General features: G+C 36.1%; 2 protein-coding genes and 1 long non-coding RNA gene across 5 annotated transcripts in view; 2 read left to right on the plus strand and 1 right to left on the minus strand.

The window, feature by feature from the left end:
- LOC106868790 (galactoside 2-alpha-L-fucosyltransferase Sec1) overlaps positions 1 to 4,203 on the plus strand; it is a 5,331-nt gene extending 1,128 nt beyond the window's left edge. Inside the window, exons 2-3 of the mRNA XM_014914583.3 lie at positions 1,151 to 1,486; positions 2,734 to 4,203. Coding sequence (XP_014770069.1) covers positions 1,194 to 1,486; positions 2,734 to 3,409 — 969 coding nt within the window. The 5' untranslated portion in view covers positions 1,151 to 1,193 and the 3' untranslated portion in view covers positions 3,410 to 4,203. The remainder of the gene's footprint in view (positions 1 to 1,150; positions 1,487 to 2,733) is intronic.
- A 984-nt stretch (positions 4,204 to 5,187) lies between these two features.
- The window catches only part of LOC106882868 (Na(+)/H(+) exchanger beta), a 56,686-nt gene continuing 46,873 nt past the window's right edge, over positions 5,188 to 15,000 (minus strand). For 2 of the 3 annotated variants that reach the window (XM_089337680.1, XM_089337679.1), the window contains exons 17-23: positions 14,109 to 14,198; positions 13,644 to 13,709; positions 12,965 to 13,071; positions 11,822 to 11,881; positions 8,517 to 8,578; positions 6,973 to 7,064; positions 5,188 to 6,147 (exon numbers count right to left, since the gene is read on the minus strand). In XM_089337680.1, the coding sequence (XP_089193806.1) occupies positions 5,572 to 6,147; positions 6,973 to 7,064; positions 8,517 to 8,578; positions 11,822 to 11,881; positions 12,965 to 13,071; positions 13,644 to 13,709; positions 14,109 to 14,198 (1,053 nt within the window). In that variant the 3' untranslated portion in view covers positions 5,188 to 5,571. Of the gene's footprint in view, positions 6,148 to 6,972; positions 7,065 to 8,516; positions 8,579 to 11,068; positions 11,105 to 11,821; positions 11,882 to 12,964; positions 13,072 to 13,643; positions 13,710 to 14,108; positions 14,199 to 15,000 lie in introns of all 3 variants that reach the window. The other variant, XM_089337681.1, reaches the window with a different exon arrangement.
- On the plus strand, positions 7,063 to 11,515 carry LOC149131868 (uncharacterized). The gene is made up of 2 exons (XR_016237447.1): positions 7,063 to 8,583; positions 11,074 to 11,515. It is a non-coding gene; the product is annotated as an uncharacterized LOC149131868 (long non-coding RNA).

Genomic DNA, 15,000 nt, shown 5'->3' on the forward strand with positions numbered 1-15,000 from the left:
GTCACATGTCATCGCCTCCGTGAGACTGAACAACTGAAGATCATATTTCAGCGCCTCATCTCACGTCTTTGTGGGTCTACCCCTTCCACAGGTTCCCTACACAATTAGAGATCAGCACTTTTTTATGCAGCTGTCCTCATCCATAGGCATCACATGACCACATCAGTGCAGTCTTCTCTCTTGCACACTTTATTTGATGCCTCTTACACCCATTTCTTTCTCTTAGACACTTATGCACTGTTGTACATGCACACTGACACTGTACACCCAGCGGAGCATGCTGGCTTAATCTCTTTCAAGCCTTTGCATGTTCTCTGCAATAACGTAGACAAATATCGCTCTGTTACATACCATACAACCTTCCTTTACTAAAATCATCTCCGTGCCTAGAGGAGGTATCATTATGAAATGGAAATTTTGACAAGCTCACACATGAGAAGGGAAGATAATTCTCAAGCTTTAAAAATTCTTCGTTAACGACATGCCATTTAGGAAAGGGACAGATTCATTGGCGATCTTTCGATACTAGTCTACCACAACTTCCGGTCGTTGCGCGCACGCATACTGATTACATGATCGTATAGTGTGTTTATGTGTTTAAATGACTTGAAAATGTCTCCATGGATGTCATGTGATGGTTGTAAATGAACATCACCATCATACAGCCAGCAGTGTTCATTTTTAGTCTTCTAAGAAAAAAAACATGTCTGGCCATCTGGAAATATTGCCGTGCTTGGAAACAGGTGAGGGTTGGCAATAAAAGGCATCAAGCTGCAGAAAATCTGCTTTGATAGATTCCATCTGACCCATGCTAGCATAGAAAAGTGAATGTTAAAACAACAATGACAATGACAAAAATGGTGATGGATAGAAAAAGGCTGCTCTCATGACTTTATCAGTACCTCTGAAATTGGGGAAAGAAAACCGAGATGTTATCTTTAAATCAGAAAGCCTGGCTTAAATGTTTGCAACAGCGTGAACTCTATTAAAAGCACCGAAATAGCTTGTGATGGTGTTACACTGACCACGGGCAATTATGAGAGCTCAACTAAACCCCTTCCTTTAACAAATTTGTTTCCTTCTATCAACAGACCAAGTAATAACTTTTGTGTAATCTCCACCTCCCTCTCTTTCTCTCTCCTCTCTCCAGGTCAACCAAATGCATTAACATCAGTCTTGTACAAATCGTTGCCATGCTGGTCAACTTTCACTGGAGGAAGTTTATTGTGTTGTCTGTTGCCGTCTTTTTTATCTACGGCGGATTTAAATATCTTGTGCGTGGTAAGAAACAGAAACCAGATGGTATCAGCGTATCGGTCCGGTTTTCTGGACGTTTTGGCAACCATTTGTTTCAGTATGCATCATTATTGGGAATCGCTCGTAAAAATAACATGACCGCCTGTGTTCCAAGTTGGCTTGACCTCAGTTCAGTATTTAACATTGACATGTGTGATGGTGATGTAAGAGATTTTGGGGCCTATGTCAGGTGAGTTTTTTTAAAAAATTTATCATTTTATTTTATACAAGGGTTAAGGTAGCAAGCTGACTGAATTGCTAACATGCTGAATAAAATGCTTAGTAGCGTTTTCTTTCTAGTTTTCAGTTCTGAGTTCAAATACCAACAAGGTTGACTTTGCCTTTCATCCTTTTGAGACTGATAAAATAAGTCCTGGTTGAACACTGGGGTTGATGTAATTGACTTAACCCATCCCACTAAAATTACTAGTCTTGTGCCAAAATTTGAAACCATTTAATGCAGGGTTGTATCAGAAGTAATGTAAAAATGGCATAACATGTTTTTTTTTTTATTGAAACTGACATATGTCATTCAAATTGCACATGTTGATAGAGTAACTCTTCTTCCAGTTCTTGCAAGCAAATAACAACCTCCAAGCAGAAGCAGTGTGCCCTCATTGAGTTCTTGACAATAGAGAAGTGCAATCTCTCTAATAGCCACAGAAGGCCACAGATTGTTTATGGAAATCCCATCTTTGACATGAGCAAATTGCACAGATGGATAAAGAAGTTCAAAGAAAGGGGAACCAACATTGAAGGACACACCATAAAGTGGGAGACCATCAACTTTGACTATTGACTGGAATCATCAGTGCATGGGTGAATTGATCCTTGTGGACAGATGAGTCACAATTTCTGAGCTTGCAGTAGAGCTGGACAGTAGTCATAGTGCATTACAGATAATATTTGAAGGAGAAACGTGTAGAAGCCAGGTCTGATTTGCTGGAAGTATTTGAAGCCAATGAAGACATGTTCTTTTTTTTCTCTCTGATCTAGTAATAGGGAATGAAATGTAGGCATATATATATAAGATCCGGAAATTCAGAAATTCAATCGCCATCACACCTCTTCTCCAAGGCTTGAGAAGTTCAAGAGCCAGCATTCGACTGTTTATTAGGATGACTGATTTCTGGAACATGGCTGCATCATGAAATGTTAAAGGGACTTTTCAATCACATTGTTTTTTTTTTGGGGTGGGGGGATCTTACATCTGTTTGATAAATATGTTATTGAAGTGTTGTTTTACAGCTGGATACCTTTGTTGATGCTAACTCTTACTTGTTTTTCAAGTAAGAGATGTGTATTTGTGTGTATATGTGTGTGTGTGTGTGTGTGTAAGTATGTACACACACATCCACATACATGCACCTAAAAGAAAGATATCTGTTTCTCAAAGATGCCCTCACTGTTTTCCTATTCTTTTTCTACGTTTCATAGCTACAATGAAGAAATGTTTGCCAAGTTTTTCCCCCACTTCTTCAAACTTCCTAAACAGAACACCTTGTTAAATGGATACCTTCAGTCTTTCAAATACTTTGACTTCATGAAATCAGAAATTCTTCAGAATCAGTTCCGCTTCAGAGAAAAATATCAGTTAATGGCAAACAGTTTTCTACAGAAATTACTCACAGAACATCGCAAAAAACAAATCAACACCAAACAAAGCCTGGTAGAATCTTTGATCAAAGATGGCAATGCAGATGACCACCCAGTTGTTGTGGGAATTCATGTGCGACGTGGAGATTTTGTCCGAGGTTATACCCGTGGCTACAGCACACCACCCCTTCCGTATTATTATCGCGCCATGAACTACTTTCTCAGAAAGTACCCCAAAATCATTTTTGTCATCTGCAGCAATGATATTGTATGGTGTCAAGATAACTTAGCTGATGAAAACATTTACTTCTCAGGCACTAAGAATGTATATGTCGACTTCGCTATTCTAGCTAGTTGCGACCACGTCATTTTAAGCTCGGGGACTTTTTCATGGTGGGCTGGTTACCTCAACAAAGGCATCGTTGTTTATTATAAAGATTTCCCACGTCCCAATAGCATTCTGGAGAAATCTTTTAATCGCAAGGATTATTACCCAGATTCTTGGATTCCACTCTGATACTGAAATTTGAATTATTCTTCAACCTATGGTGGCATTAAAAAAAAAATATCCAAAAACTCCCACCAAAAAATAAAATTTCTTGGTGTTAAATTATCAGCAAGAATCCAAAAGAAAATCTGCAAAAAAAAAAAAAAAAAAAACTTACAACCCCCCCCCCCCCCAAAAAAAAACAAAGAACGTGAGAAGTGTGAGTAAATTAAAAAAGTAAAAGAGACTAAAAGAAACTTTATTTTTCTCAAAGTATTTTTTTAAAAGACTTATATATTTCTAAGATATTTTAGGTTGGATGGTTCATCAAATTTACATTCTAACAGTTCATTTGTTTGAAGTGGGTATTTTCACAAGGCATGTATGTGCGTATGTATATCCTTTACCTTGTTTTAGGCATATGACTATGGTCTGCCTCAAGGGGTTTAGTTGAATGAATCAATCCCACAGTATTTTTTTTTTTTTTAGAGTCTGGTATGTACACACACACACACACACACACACACACACACACAGACTGACAGACAGACACACTCACACACAGACACACACACACACACACAGATACACACACACATGATGTGCTTTCACACAGTTTCTGTCTACTAAATTTAGTCCCATTTCTTACTAGTTTATATTATACATGATTCATTCAATCAATGATGTATAATTCAATATATATGTACACACACACACACACACACTATATATATATATATATATATATATATATATATATATATATATATATCATCATCATCATCATCATCATCATCATCAGATAAAAAATGCTGAAATATCTATTTACACTTGTTTGTGTTTTTCTTTCATTTGAATTATTTTGGTGGTTTGCAAAGTTTTCCCCTAAAGACTCTATCCTTTTGTTTTGCCTTGCTTTGTTTTGTGTGTGTGGGTTTGTGTGTGTGTGTGTGGGTATGTGTTTGTACATACACTGACAGCTCAAAAGTAAATAGACACTCCTCATTATACTGTGTTACATCTGTGCTGAACTGCTTACTACTTTGTTGCCCTAAAATGGTTTAAATCATTGAAAACTGCACAAGGCATGTTTACTAAATGCTAAATCAAGTATTTGAATGCACCAAAGGACATTATTTTGTTTATAGAAGTACTGTATTTGATGGCTTATAACAAGGGTTTTCAAACTTTTTGACTTGCAGACCCCTTTATATTTCAGGCTTTACCTTAGGGACCCCCTTATAAACGCTTATGAAATTTATACATAAATATTTGCTTAAAATAACATATATATTTTACATTTATTTATTTAACAGTATTTAACAAATAGGTTTATTGTCAATTAAAAGATTTCGATTAAAAAACATATATCAAATCAAATTGCCCATAAAAAGTATTTGCTGTCCACGGACCCCCTGTCTTGTCCTTGAGAAAGAAAATCTGATACACATACATACACACACGCATGCATACATACACACACACACACGTTTGCGTATATATATATATATATATATATATATATATATATATATATATATATATATATATACTCTGAGTGGTTGGCGTTAAGAAGGGCATCCAGCTGTAGAAACTCTGCCAAATTAGATTGGAGCCTGGTGTTGCCATCCGGTTTCACCACTCCTCAGTCAAGTCGTCCAACCCATGAAAGCGGACGTTAAACGATGATGATGATGATGATGATTATATATATATATATATATATACATATATATACAAACATATATATGCAAACAGAGACAATGGAAAATCTACAAAAAGGAGAAAAATGGACACTGACAAGAAAATATTATTTTGATTGGAATGTTGTCCAGAATTTATTTGTTAAAAAAAAAAAAAGATAAGATGTAATGATTGGAGAGAAAAAATGTCATGAAAGAGAAAATGTCATAAGAAGGCAGAAAATCTGGAGACATTTTTTTTTGTTTGTTTTTTTTGTTTTTGTGTGTGAGTGTGTTTGTTTACAGCCTTTTTTTGTTTTTTTTTTGTAACTGTGAACCTCCCTGCTTCACAAAAAAGTCTTCCCTTCATAAACCCCACCAAAAAAAAAAAAAAAAAAAAAATTACAAACAAAATATATTTTGTTTATAAAACAACAAAAGGAAGAAACTGATTTCGAACCAGTCTAAATATATTAATGACCAGGTATTAATTAAGATTGTTTTGAATCATCATGTCGGTTTTTCATGCATGTCTATAGCATCTTCATCGATTGATAACGTTATTTCTGTTTCCTGAGAACTTGCAGATGGTTGTTTATGTTTTGAGTATTTTCCTATGGAATTCGAACGTTCAATGGCAGTCGGTTTTGAGGGAGTTGTTGGCTCTGATGTACAGGAACGGCTATCATCAACGGCATCATGTTCATAGGAGAAATTATTATATACTGTTGTTCCTTCTTCAGACTCAATGACACTTTGACTTTCAGGAACCACAGACAATGGAGAACTGTGTTTGCCACTTGAAGATTCATTGGAAAAAGACCAATTTCGATCTGATGATGAACTGTTTAGGGAACATGTTCTGTTCCTTCGATACTGGCGTATCTTATCAGTACATGGCTCGCTGGGTGTGCGACCATAAAACGGATCATAAGCGCTGCTGTTCCATGACAGTGCTCGACTGCTGTTGAAGTGATGGGCTTCCAGCATTCGACTCGTTCGTCGATGCTTCATCCGTATGTGATGACGTATGTCAGTGTACTCATCATGGGTCAGGTTCCTGTCATAGTTAGCACTGTGGTAGAGCTGATAAAATAAAAAAAAAGAAAAGAAAAGGAATATTATAAAAAAAAAAGCCTGAAGTAATATTTGTGTATGTTTGCATATGTGTGTGCATGTGCATATGTATATGTGTGTGCATTTTGATGTGCATGTAGTGTCAAGCCTTACACTGTCTGTCTGTCTGTCTGCCTGTACATGCATATATGTTACATGTGTAGTCTTTTACTTGTTTCAGTCATTTGATTGTGGCCATGCTGGAGCACTGCCTTGAAGAGTTTTAGTCAAACAAATTAACCCCAAGATTTATTTTTTCAAGGCGGTGCTCCAGTATGGCCGCAGTCAATGATTTAAACAAGTTAAACAATAAAAGAATATTAGGCCTGATCTATCTAACCTGTATTCCAGCTATGGCTAATGCTTTGAGTTTCCCCCTCAGGCACATATTCGAAATTGCATTACTGAATTCTCCCATATCTTTGTAAATTTTTAATGAGTGATTTGAAAGAGCTTTGTTTGCTGTACTCCTCCAAATTGTGTAAGCATCAAGAAACTATCCTTTTGTTTGTATCTCATCTACAAATGGCCTCCTCCGGGGGTCATTTTGCTGTCTCTTGACCTCTTAAAATTAACAGCCAACTTATCTCAAATCATACTATACCTTCTTTAAAAAAAAAAATGAAGGACACATTGGATATTGTAGTCCTCGATGCACTTTCTCTCAAAAAGAAAATAATGACATTGTCTCGGCTAGGAGAGCTTTAATCAGAGACATGCTATGATATTTTAACAACAATGGCAGCAGCAGCAGTAAACCTTAATTCTCGAATATAATTGTAGTTTCAGACTTACATCTCTTGAACTGGAATGGTCCAAAATCTTTTTCAATTCTGAATTTGATGGAAGATTTGCAAGAGTTAATCTTCGATTCAAAACGCTTCTCTCTGTAAAAAGCAAGCAACAAAAAAAAAAAGAGACATTACAACAGATAAATTAAATTAATAACACTGACATATATATTTGTGCCCGTGACATGTGTAAGCATTTTCGAGCGTGACCGTTGCCAGTACCGCCTGACTGGCCTTCGTGCGGGTGACACGTAAAAGCACCCACTACACTCACTGAGTGGTTGGCATTAGGAAGGGCATCCAGCTGTAGAAACTCTGCAAAATCAGATTGGAGCCTGGTGTAGCCATCTGGTTTTACCAGTCCTCAGTTAAATTGTCCAACCCATGCTAGCATGGAAAGCGGACGTTAAACGATGATGATGATGATATATACTTATATATCTTTCATTGGTTCACACTCATATCCTCCTCCATCACCACCACCACCACCACCACCACCACCATGGCTAGAAGTGTCTTTCCTCCAAAGTTTAAAACAAACAACGTCTTTACAATTATCACATGATGTCAAGCCAAAGGGACACACACACACACACACACACACACACACACTTAAAAAGAATGAGCCTGTGGAGAATGAGGGAATATTGCTTTTAGTGTGTGTGGATTGTGGGAGGAGGTACTTGAGTTGTGCAGGCCTGGTCAGCCATCAGAGAACTCACAGGAGTCAACCCATGGTAAATTGTGATATGGCTATTGTTCACAAGAGAACATGTACACGTGCAGAAAGGTGTGCCTCTCAGTTGGAGGACTGAAAAGGCATGTCAAAAGAATCCATACCTGTTTCTATTGTCAACCAGCACAGCAGTGCATTATGTAACAGAATGTGCAAATCTTTCGCCGAGCTCAAGTATCATACAAGGGTTTCATATTGCATCAACATCGACTCATTTCAATGATTCTTTCTAGCAGTGGCTTTGCTTGTATACGAGAAAGCAGCTATTATATATATATGTATACAGTGGACTCTCCCATTGTTAGATGATGTATGAGGGTTCGGCAATTTCTTGCCAAACAACCACACAGAGGAGTTGTGTACACATAAACTCTTTCCTTCCATCAAATCAACACTACCTGTGCAAGTGCACCATGTACCACATGTCAGATGACGAAATGATCACAAAGCAACATGAAATGAAGTGCTTTGCTCAAGAACACAATGCAATGCCCAGTCTGGGAATCAAACCCACAATCTTGCAATTGTAAATGCAACACCCTAACCACAGAGCCATGTGCCTTCACTATATATATATATATAAATATATATATATATATATACAAGATGCTGTTTGGTTTTGTGCCTGGGAGAAGCACCACTGATGATATATTTCTGGTAAGACAGCTGCAGGAAAAGTACCCAGCCGCTTTGGGAATCAGTGGTGTGAGGGATCTTTTACCTGGTTGTTTCCTGGTAAATCAATTAATTCTCTCCCCCCCCCCCCCTCTCTTACGTGCAAGCACACATGGCTGAATTTCTGTTATACTCACTTGGGGAGTCAATTTGTCGTGGTTCAAGCTCCACCATTAATAGTTTTGAATCAACGTCATTTCTGGAGTAAGGAAAAAAAAAATGTAGAAAGAATAAATAAATGAATAAATAAATATAAGATAAAAAATTCATGATCAAATATATATATATATATATGTATATATGAGTGAGCAGACAAACGAAAGAAGGGCATCCAACACATCCATTGGGAGTTACATGTATGGATCACACTGTTTGATCCACACGCACACACAAAGAATGTTACAATCTACTTGAAACAAATAAGAAAAAAACCACAACAAAGAAACATCTTGACACAGATGCAGATTAAAATAACCTCAGAGCAAATTAAAAGTTGATATTTAAATAAACATAGTAGCTATATATGTCTGCAATTGTTTATACCAATGGATTGGTTTAAATCTGGATTAATTTTATTATTTGAATTAGGCATACAAAATACTTGTGGATGGTGGTTGGCACTCCGTCGCTTACGACGTTGAGGGTTCCAGTTGATCCGATCAACGGAACAGCCTGCTCATGAAATTAACGTGCAAGTGGCTGAGCACTCCACAGACATGTGTACCCTTAATGTAGTTCTCGGGGATATTCAGCGTGACACAGAGTGTAACAAGTCTGACCCTTTGAATTACAGGCACAACAAAAACAGAAAGCAAGAGTGAGAGAAAGTTGTGGAGCCTCGTGGAACTTGAGGTATTTTCGCTCAATAAACACTCAGAACGCCCGGTCTGGGAATTGAAACCGTGATCGTATGACCGCGAGTCCGCTGCCCTAACCACTGGGCCATTGCGCCTCCACACACCTGTGGATGATGAAGTAAGCAAAGCATTGGAAATATAATCTGATATTTCCATTAAATTGGAAAAATAGATTTAAGTTATGAAGTAATTTAATTGGATGTGATTGCATTTTAATTTGGTTTGATTTTACTTTCACTACCTTCCAGTATATATTAACTGGTTTTGATTTTATTTTTATTTGTTTTGAGATTACTTCAATTTGCTGGGAAATTATTTTAATTTGTACTTGAAAAGAGTACAGGTAAAGCAAGTTCATAGATACATACTAAGAAGTTATGTGAGACATGAAACAGTTGCAAGAAAAATTTGTCAAGCAGGTATATGTGTGTAGGGGTTAAAGATTTCGCACGAGAAAGAGATAGCAAAATCGTATACAGGATAAAGAAAAGTTATGGAAAAAATATCAAGCAGTTATGATATGGATATAGAAATGACATTTTATGAAACAGAAACAGAGATAAGATATCAAGGTTCTATGATACAGACACAAAGACAACTACTAAAGGTGTTGAAATATTCAGAAATTATTATTAAACATAGAGAAATATTAAACATACAGGCATATAGAGCTATCAGCACAAAATATCTAAAAGTTATGATGGATATGAAAGAGTTACAGGTAAAGAGAAGAAGAATTAATATATATGTGTTGTTGATAATCTGTTGATTAACAAACAAGCCAGTGCTCACTTGTTTATTTGATAGCCTGATGAGTTGTGAATTATGTAACATATTACGCAGCCTTACTAATTGTATTATGTGTAGGTCACAATAAAGATTTCTGTTGAAACAATTGTAACAATACCAGATAACCCATTCTTCTGTTTTTATTAATATGTGTATGTTTGTACACCAACACACATATACATCCAGAAGAATTTCATTCCATATATTTGAAGTCTGGGGATTAAACACACACACACACACACACACACACACACACACACACACACACACACACACACACACACACACACACACACACACATACGGTGATATGGTGTGATACAATATTCCTGTGGTGAAATACTGAAAAGTAAGGAGAATATAAATGAAACGAGAGGGAAATTATGAGTGATAAAGTAGTGAGTTACAAGAAACCAAGTAAGGATTGCTTGAAGAACGGGCCAGTTGGTTACAGCATGACACGTCTGCACCTTTGATTTACAAATGCAATCCATCCAACGAGCTTCTATATAACGTCTGTCTATCAGTTTCACTCACAAGGTATGTACCTAGGTCGATGTGAGGTTACAAAGGCTAACGCTTACCCAGTATGCCTCGATGTGGGATTGAACCCGGGACCTCACTACTGTGAAGCGAACATCCTATCATTTCGATCACACTGCGCCGCAAATGTTGCTTAATAACAACTAATCGATTAATTAATTAATCAATCGTAGATATGTTGATATAGATATCGATAGAAACATAAATATTTAAGCGCTAATGATATAAACAATTTTACATTAACCTGGTGAGTTACTCTATACTTTCGATTAGAACAAATTTATGATTCTTGTGTAATAATAATAATAATAAATTTATAGATATAAATAGTCCATATATTAATTAATTAATTAATTTAACTACCCTGATTGTATTTAGTCGTATTACAGTATGTATTGTACGAGATGCCTCAGCATTATCAAGGAATATTGTTTGTTAGCAAATGAGAAACAAGGGAGATAAGAAACATGACCATGCTTAAACAAACAGAGTTATCTTGCCTGAGCTTTTCTAATGGATCTAACAGCGGAGTAAGGCTGAAAGCAAGGAATAATATGAACATATTAGCTGTTTTAAATATATACCCTGAGAAACTGACAGTTATCTTGAAACTTACAAACAATTGTTAATGATATTATTGTTGATGATGATAATGAAAATGAATATGGCACAAATGGTATTGCTATTGAAAGGACTTCCCGATTTTCAGTTTGCTTTGTGATTTCCCAGATAAGAGGCGAATTTGATATTTCCTCCAAATCCTTTTGTCTATTGTTGGTCATATTGCCAGTTTAGCCGTTACCAACTTATCTCTTTTGGATTATTACAACCACAACATCTTGCTTTTGAAGAGTGCTTCGTTTGTTTCACCTCTTTCGAATATGACAAAGCTTTGAATAAATAACGATAATAGACTATTGGTATTTATAATTATTATCGACAAGATACACCGTTTTTCGTTTTCCTTTCTTTTTAAACAAATATATGTATGCGTGTGGCTTACGTATAAGCTACATGCATATAACCAGTCATTCATCGATACAGGATATTATTAATCAATATTCTTCGTATGTTTCGTAGATGTGCCGTCAGTTTTTGAAACCGGTAAAAAATGCTACATACATATATACAACATATTAATACGCATATATTTACACACGTGAGTTTAATGAATTTTATAACATTTATAAACATGTGCTAAAACTGGAGATATGGAGGACAAATTTATATATGTAAATATATATTTTACTTACATTCCTTCAGACAACGGAATATTTTTGGCACCTCCTAGATATAACTGGTCAAAATGGTCCCTAAAGTGATAAATATTAGAAAACATTAAAAATCATTGGAAAATTATAAATACAAAAGAAAAAAAATTACAATTAAACTAAAGCAATAATTATGGAAGTTCTCTTTGCATAAATTTGTGGAATTACAGCAAATCGTGTATTTTAATATGTGCTTGTCTTAGATGTTGGCATGGTTATGTGGTGAAGAAGTTTGTTTCGTAATCACAGAGTGCCCCTAGCCCTTGACAGCTGGTGTCGGTTGTTTATGGCCTCTTAGTAGTTCGGGTGGGGTGGGGTGGGGTGGGGGTGGGGAAGCGTCAGGAAAAGTATCAGGCTTCAAAAAAATTGGGGGCGATTTGTTAGAGAATACCCAGTATGGTCGTAGTCCAATGACTGAAATAAATAAAACAATAACGTCTCATCAGAGGTGTTTAAAACTCTGTGACCCAGCCGAAGTAATTGCAAGATATTGTTAAACCAAGTTTAATACTGTAAGCAGTAGGGGCATTGTATACTTGTCGAAGAATATGCTTGCTGGCAATGCTCAGCTAAGATGCTAAAATTTGTTTGGAAACCACTGATTTGTATATTTCTCTCTCTCGTGTCCTTACATAAATATAAACTCTTTTTTTGTTCCTGCACACAACGGTGAAACGTATTCTGGGATCATTTATGATCACAAGACCAAAAAGCATCACTAAAAGGTAAAGAACCTCAAAAAGTAAAGTACTTCAACAACCATGCGGGAGAGAATATTTGATTACTACCTGTTTGGTTTCTATTTGTGAGTGGATTTGGCAGACGGAAACTGAAAGAAGCCCATCGTATATGTATATGTGTGCGTATGTGAATCTATGTGTGTGTGTTTTTATACTTGTGTTTGTCCCTCACTACCGCTTGTATTTATGCCCCCGTAACTTAGCAGTTCGGCAAAAGAACCCGATAAAATAAGTACCCGGCTTAAAATAAAATTTAAAAAAAAAAATATTGGAGTTGATTCTTTCGACTGAAAATTCTTCAAGGCGGTGCCCCAGCATGGCCGCAGTCTAGTGACTGAAACAAGCAAAAGATAAAAGAGAAAACATGGGGAATGTTTTTCTGTACCTTAGAGCTACTTTTTCGTAAATAGCTTTAATTTCAGCATCAACTCCAGAGGGCTCTCTCTGGAGCCATTTCTTGAGGTATCCTTCATGTACGTAATCAATGATTTCCTAGAAGATAAAGTCACGCTTTTCGTTAATTATTTCATAGAACATAAAGTTATGAGCATGCAAGTAAACTTAGTAAATATTTCAATAGCATAAATTATGTCGCACGAAGCAGCATTGAATAAAATATATTCATGTCAAGTCGTATCAAACACATTCGAATGCATTCAAATGCGTAATATATGACTTTACATGAAAATATTTTAATAAGGTTTTAATGAGACGCAGGCGTAGCTGTGTGGTAAGAAACTTTCTTCCCAAACACATGGTTCCGGGTTTAATCCACTTCTACTATAGCTTTGGGCCGACCAAAGCCTTGTGAGTGGATGTGGTAGAGGGAAACTAAAAGAAGCCCGCCTTATATATATATATATATATATATATATATATATATATAGTGTGTGAGTGTGTTTGTCTTTATGTCTATGTTTGTCCCCCACCATCGCTTGACAACCGATGTTGGTGTGTTTACATACCCGTAACTTAGCGGTTCGGCAAAAGAGTTCGATAGAATAAGTAATAGGCTATAAAAAAAAAAAAAATTGAAATGTGTTGTGAAAATATGTTTTACAAACCTTCCAGGAGTATTTTCCACGACATCCAACAATATCTTCTATCGCTGCCATGATATGGCCTGTTGCCTGTAAAATAAATATAATACTATTTTAGAGAATAATTTACTTACAGGGGCGCCAATGTCATGAAAAATAACGGCTAAGTTAGTGTCAACTTTTTTAACAACAGAGTAATAAAATAGATAAATAATTAGAAAGATTTATTCGGTGAGGAAAAAACTATATTTATCTAATGACTAATGTTATTACAATTAGTCCAGTAAGAATGGGACATACCTGTTAACATGTTTCGGATTATTTGACCTCGTCAACGAAATAAAAACTCAACTGTACTTGATGTAGTACTGATGGGAGAATGACTAAGTAAACGTACATAATATTCTTTTCTAATCTAGGCACAAGACCCGAAATTCTCTTTTGTGGAAAAGAAAAAAAAACAACAAAAAACCCCAAAATCAAACCTACATGATCATTGAGCTCTTGGAATAAATTTAATGTTTTTTCTGGCGCCATTTTAATCTGTAATAGTTTCACCAATGGTTTTATAGTTATTCCCTGCAATAGTAGAAAATAGAAGATGGTTCAAAATATGCAGTTGTACATATATTTAAAGACCTGTTAATATACATCCATCCATCCATCCATCCATACATACATATATATATATATATATATATATATATATATATATATATATATATATATATATATATATATATATATATATATATATATATATATATATATATATATCGAAGTCTCTCTAAAGGAGACTACGGCAATGGTACTGGATATTAATAGTTATCGCCAAGCTAACATGACAGTCCCCAAAATAGGACGAATGCTGCCTTTGATTAGCTCCAAGAGGCCATCGTCTCTAGCTAGTTATGTGACACACGAACCTATAATGGATACAGGTTATAATGGACACAGGTTCGTGTGTCACATAGCTAGCTAGAGACGATGGCCTCGTGGAGCTAATCAAAGGCAGCATTCGTCCTATTTTTTTGGACTGTCATGTTAGCTTGGCGATAACTATATATATATATAGGTATGGTGATGCAAACAAGAAAGCTAGAACTCAAAATATGAATATATATGTATATTTTTATTAATATTTAGAAGCAACAGAGTGGCTCAAGGACCGAGAGTTTCGTGGATTAGCACGAGTTACAGATCGAAGAGCTGTATATATATGCACACACATACATGTATGCACATGATGTAAGTATGTGTGTATGCGCGCGCGTGCGCATGTACGTGGTGCATGTGTGCGTGCGTGGTGTGTGTGTGTTTGCGCGCGTGCGTGGGCGCGTAGCGTGTTTGTGTGTGTGAGAACAAGCACACACATTTCAAA

Source organism: Octopus bimaculoides, chromosome 19 (genome assembly GCF_046866305.1).
Source record: "Octopus bimaculoides isolate indiv1 chromosome 19, ASM4686630v1, whole genome shotgun sequence".
Classification (NCBI taxonomy): Eukaryota; Metazoa; Mollusca; class Cephalopoda; order Octopoda; family Octopodidae; genus Octopus; species Octopus bimaculoides.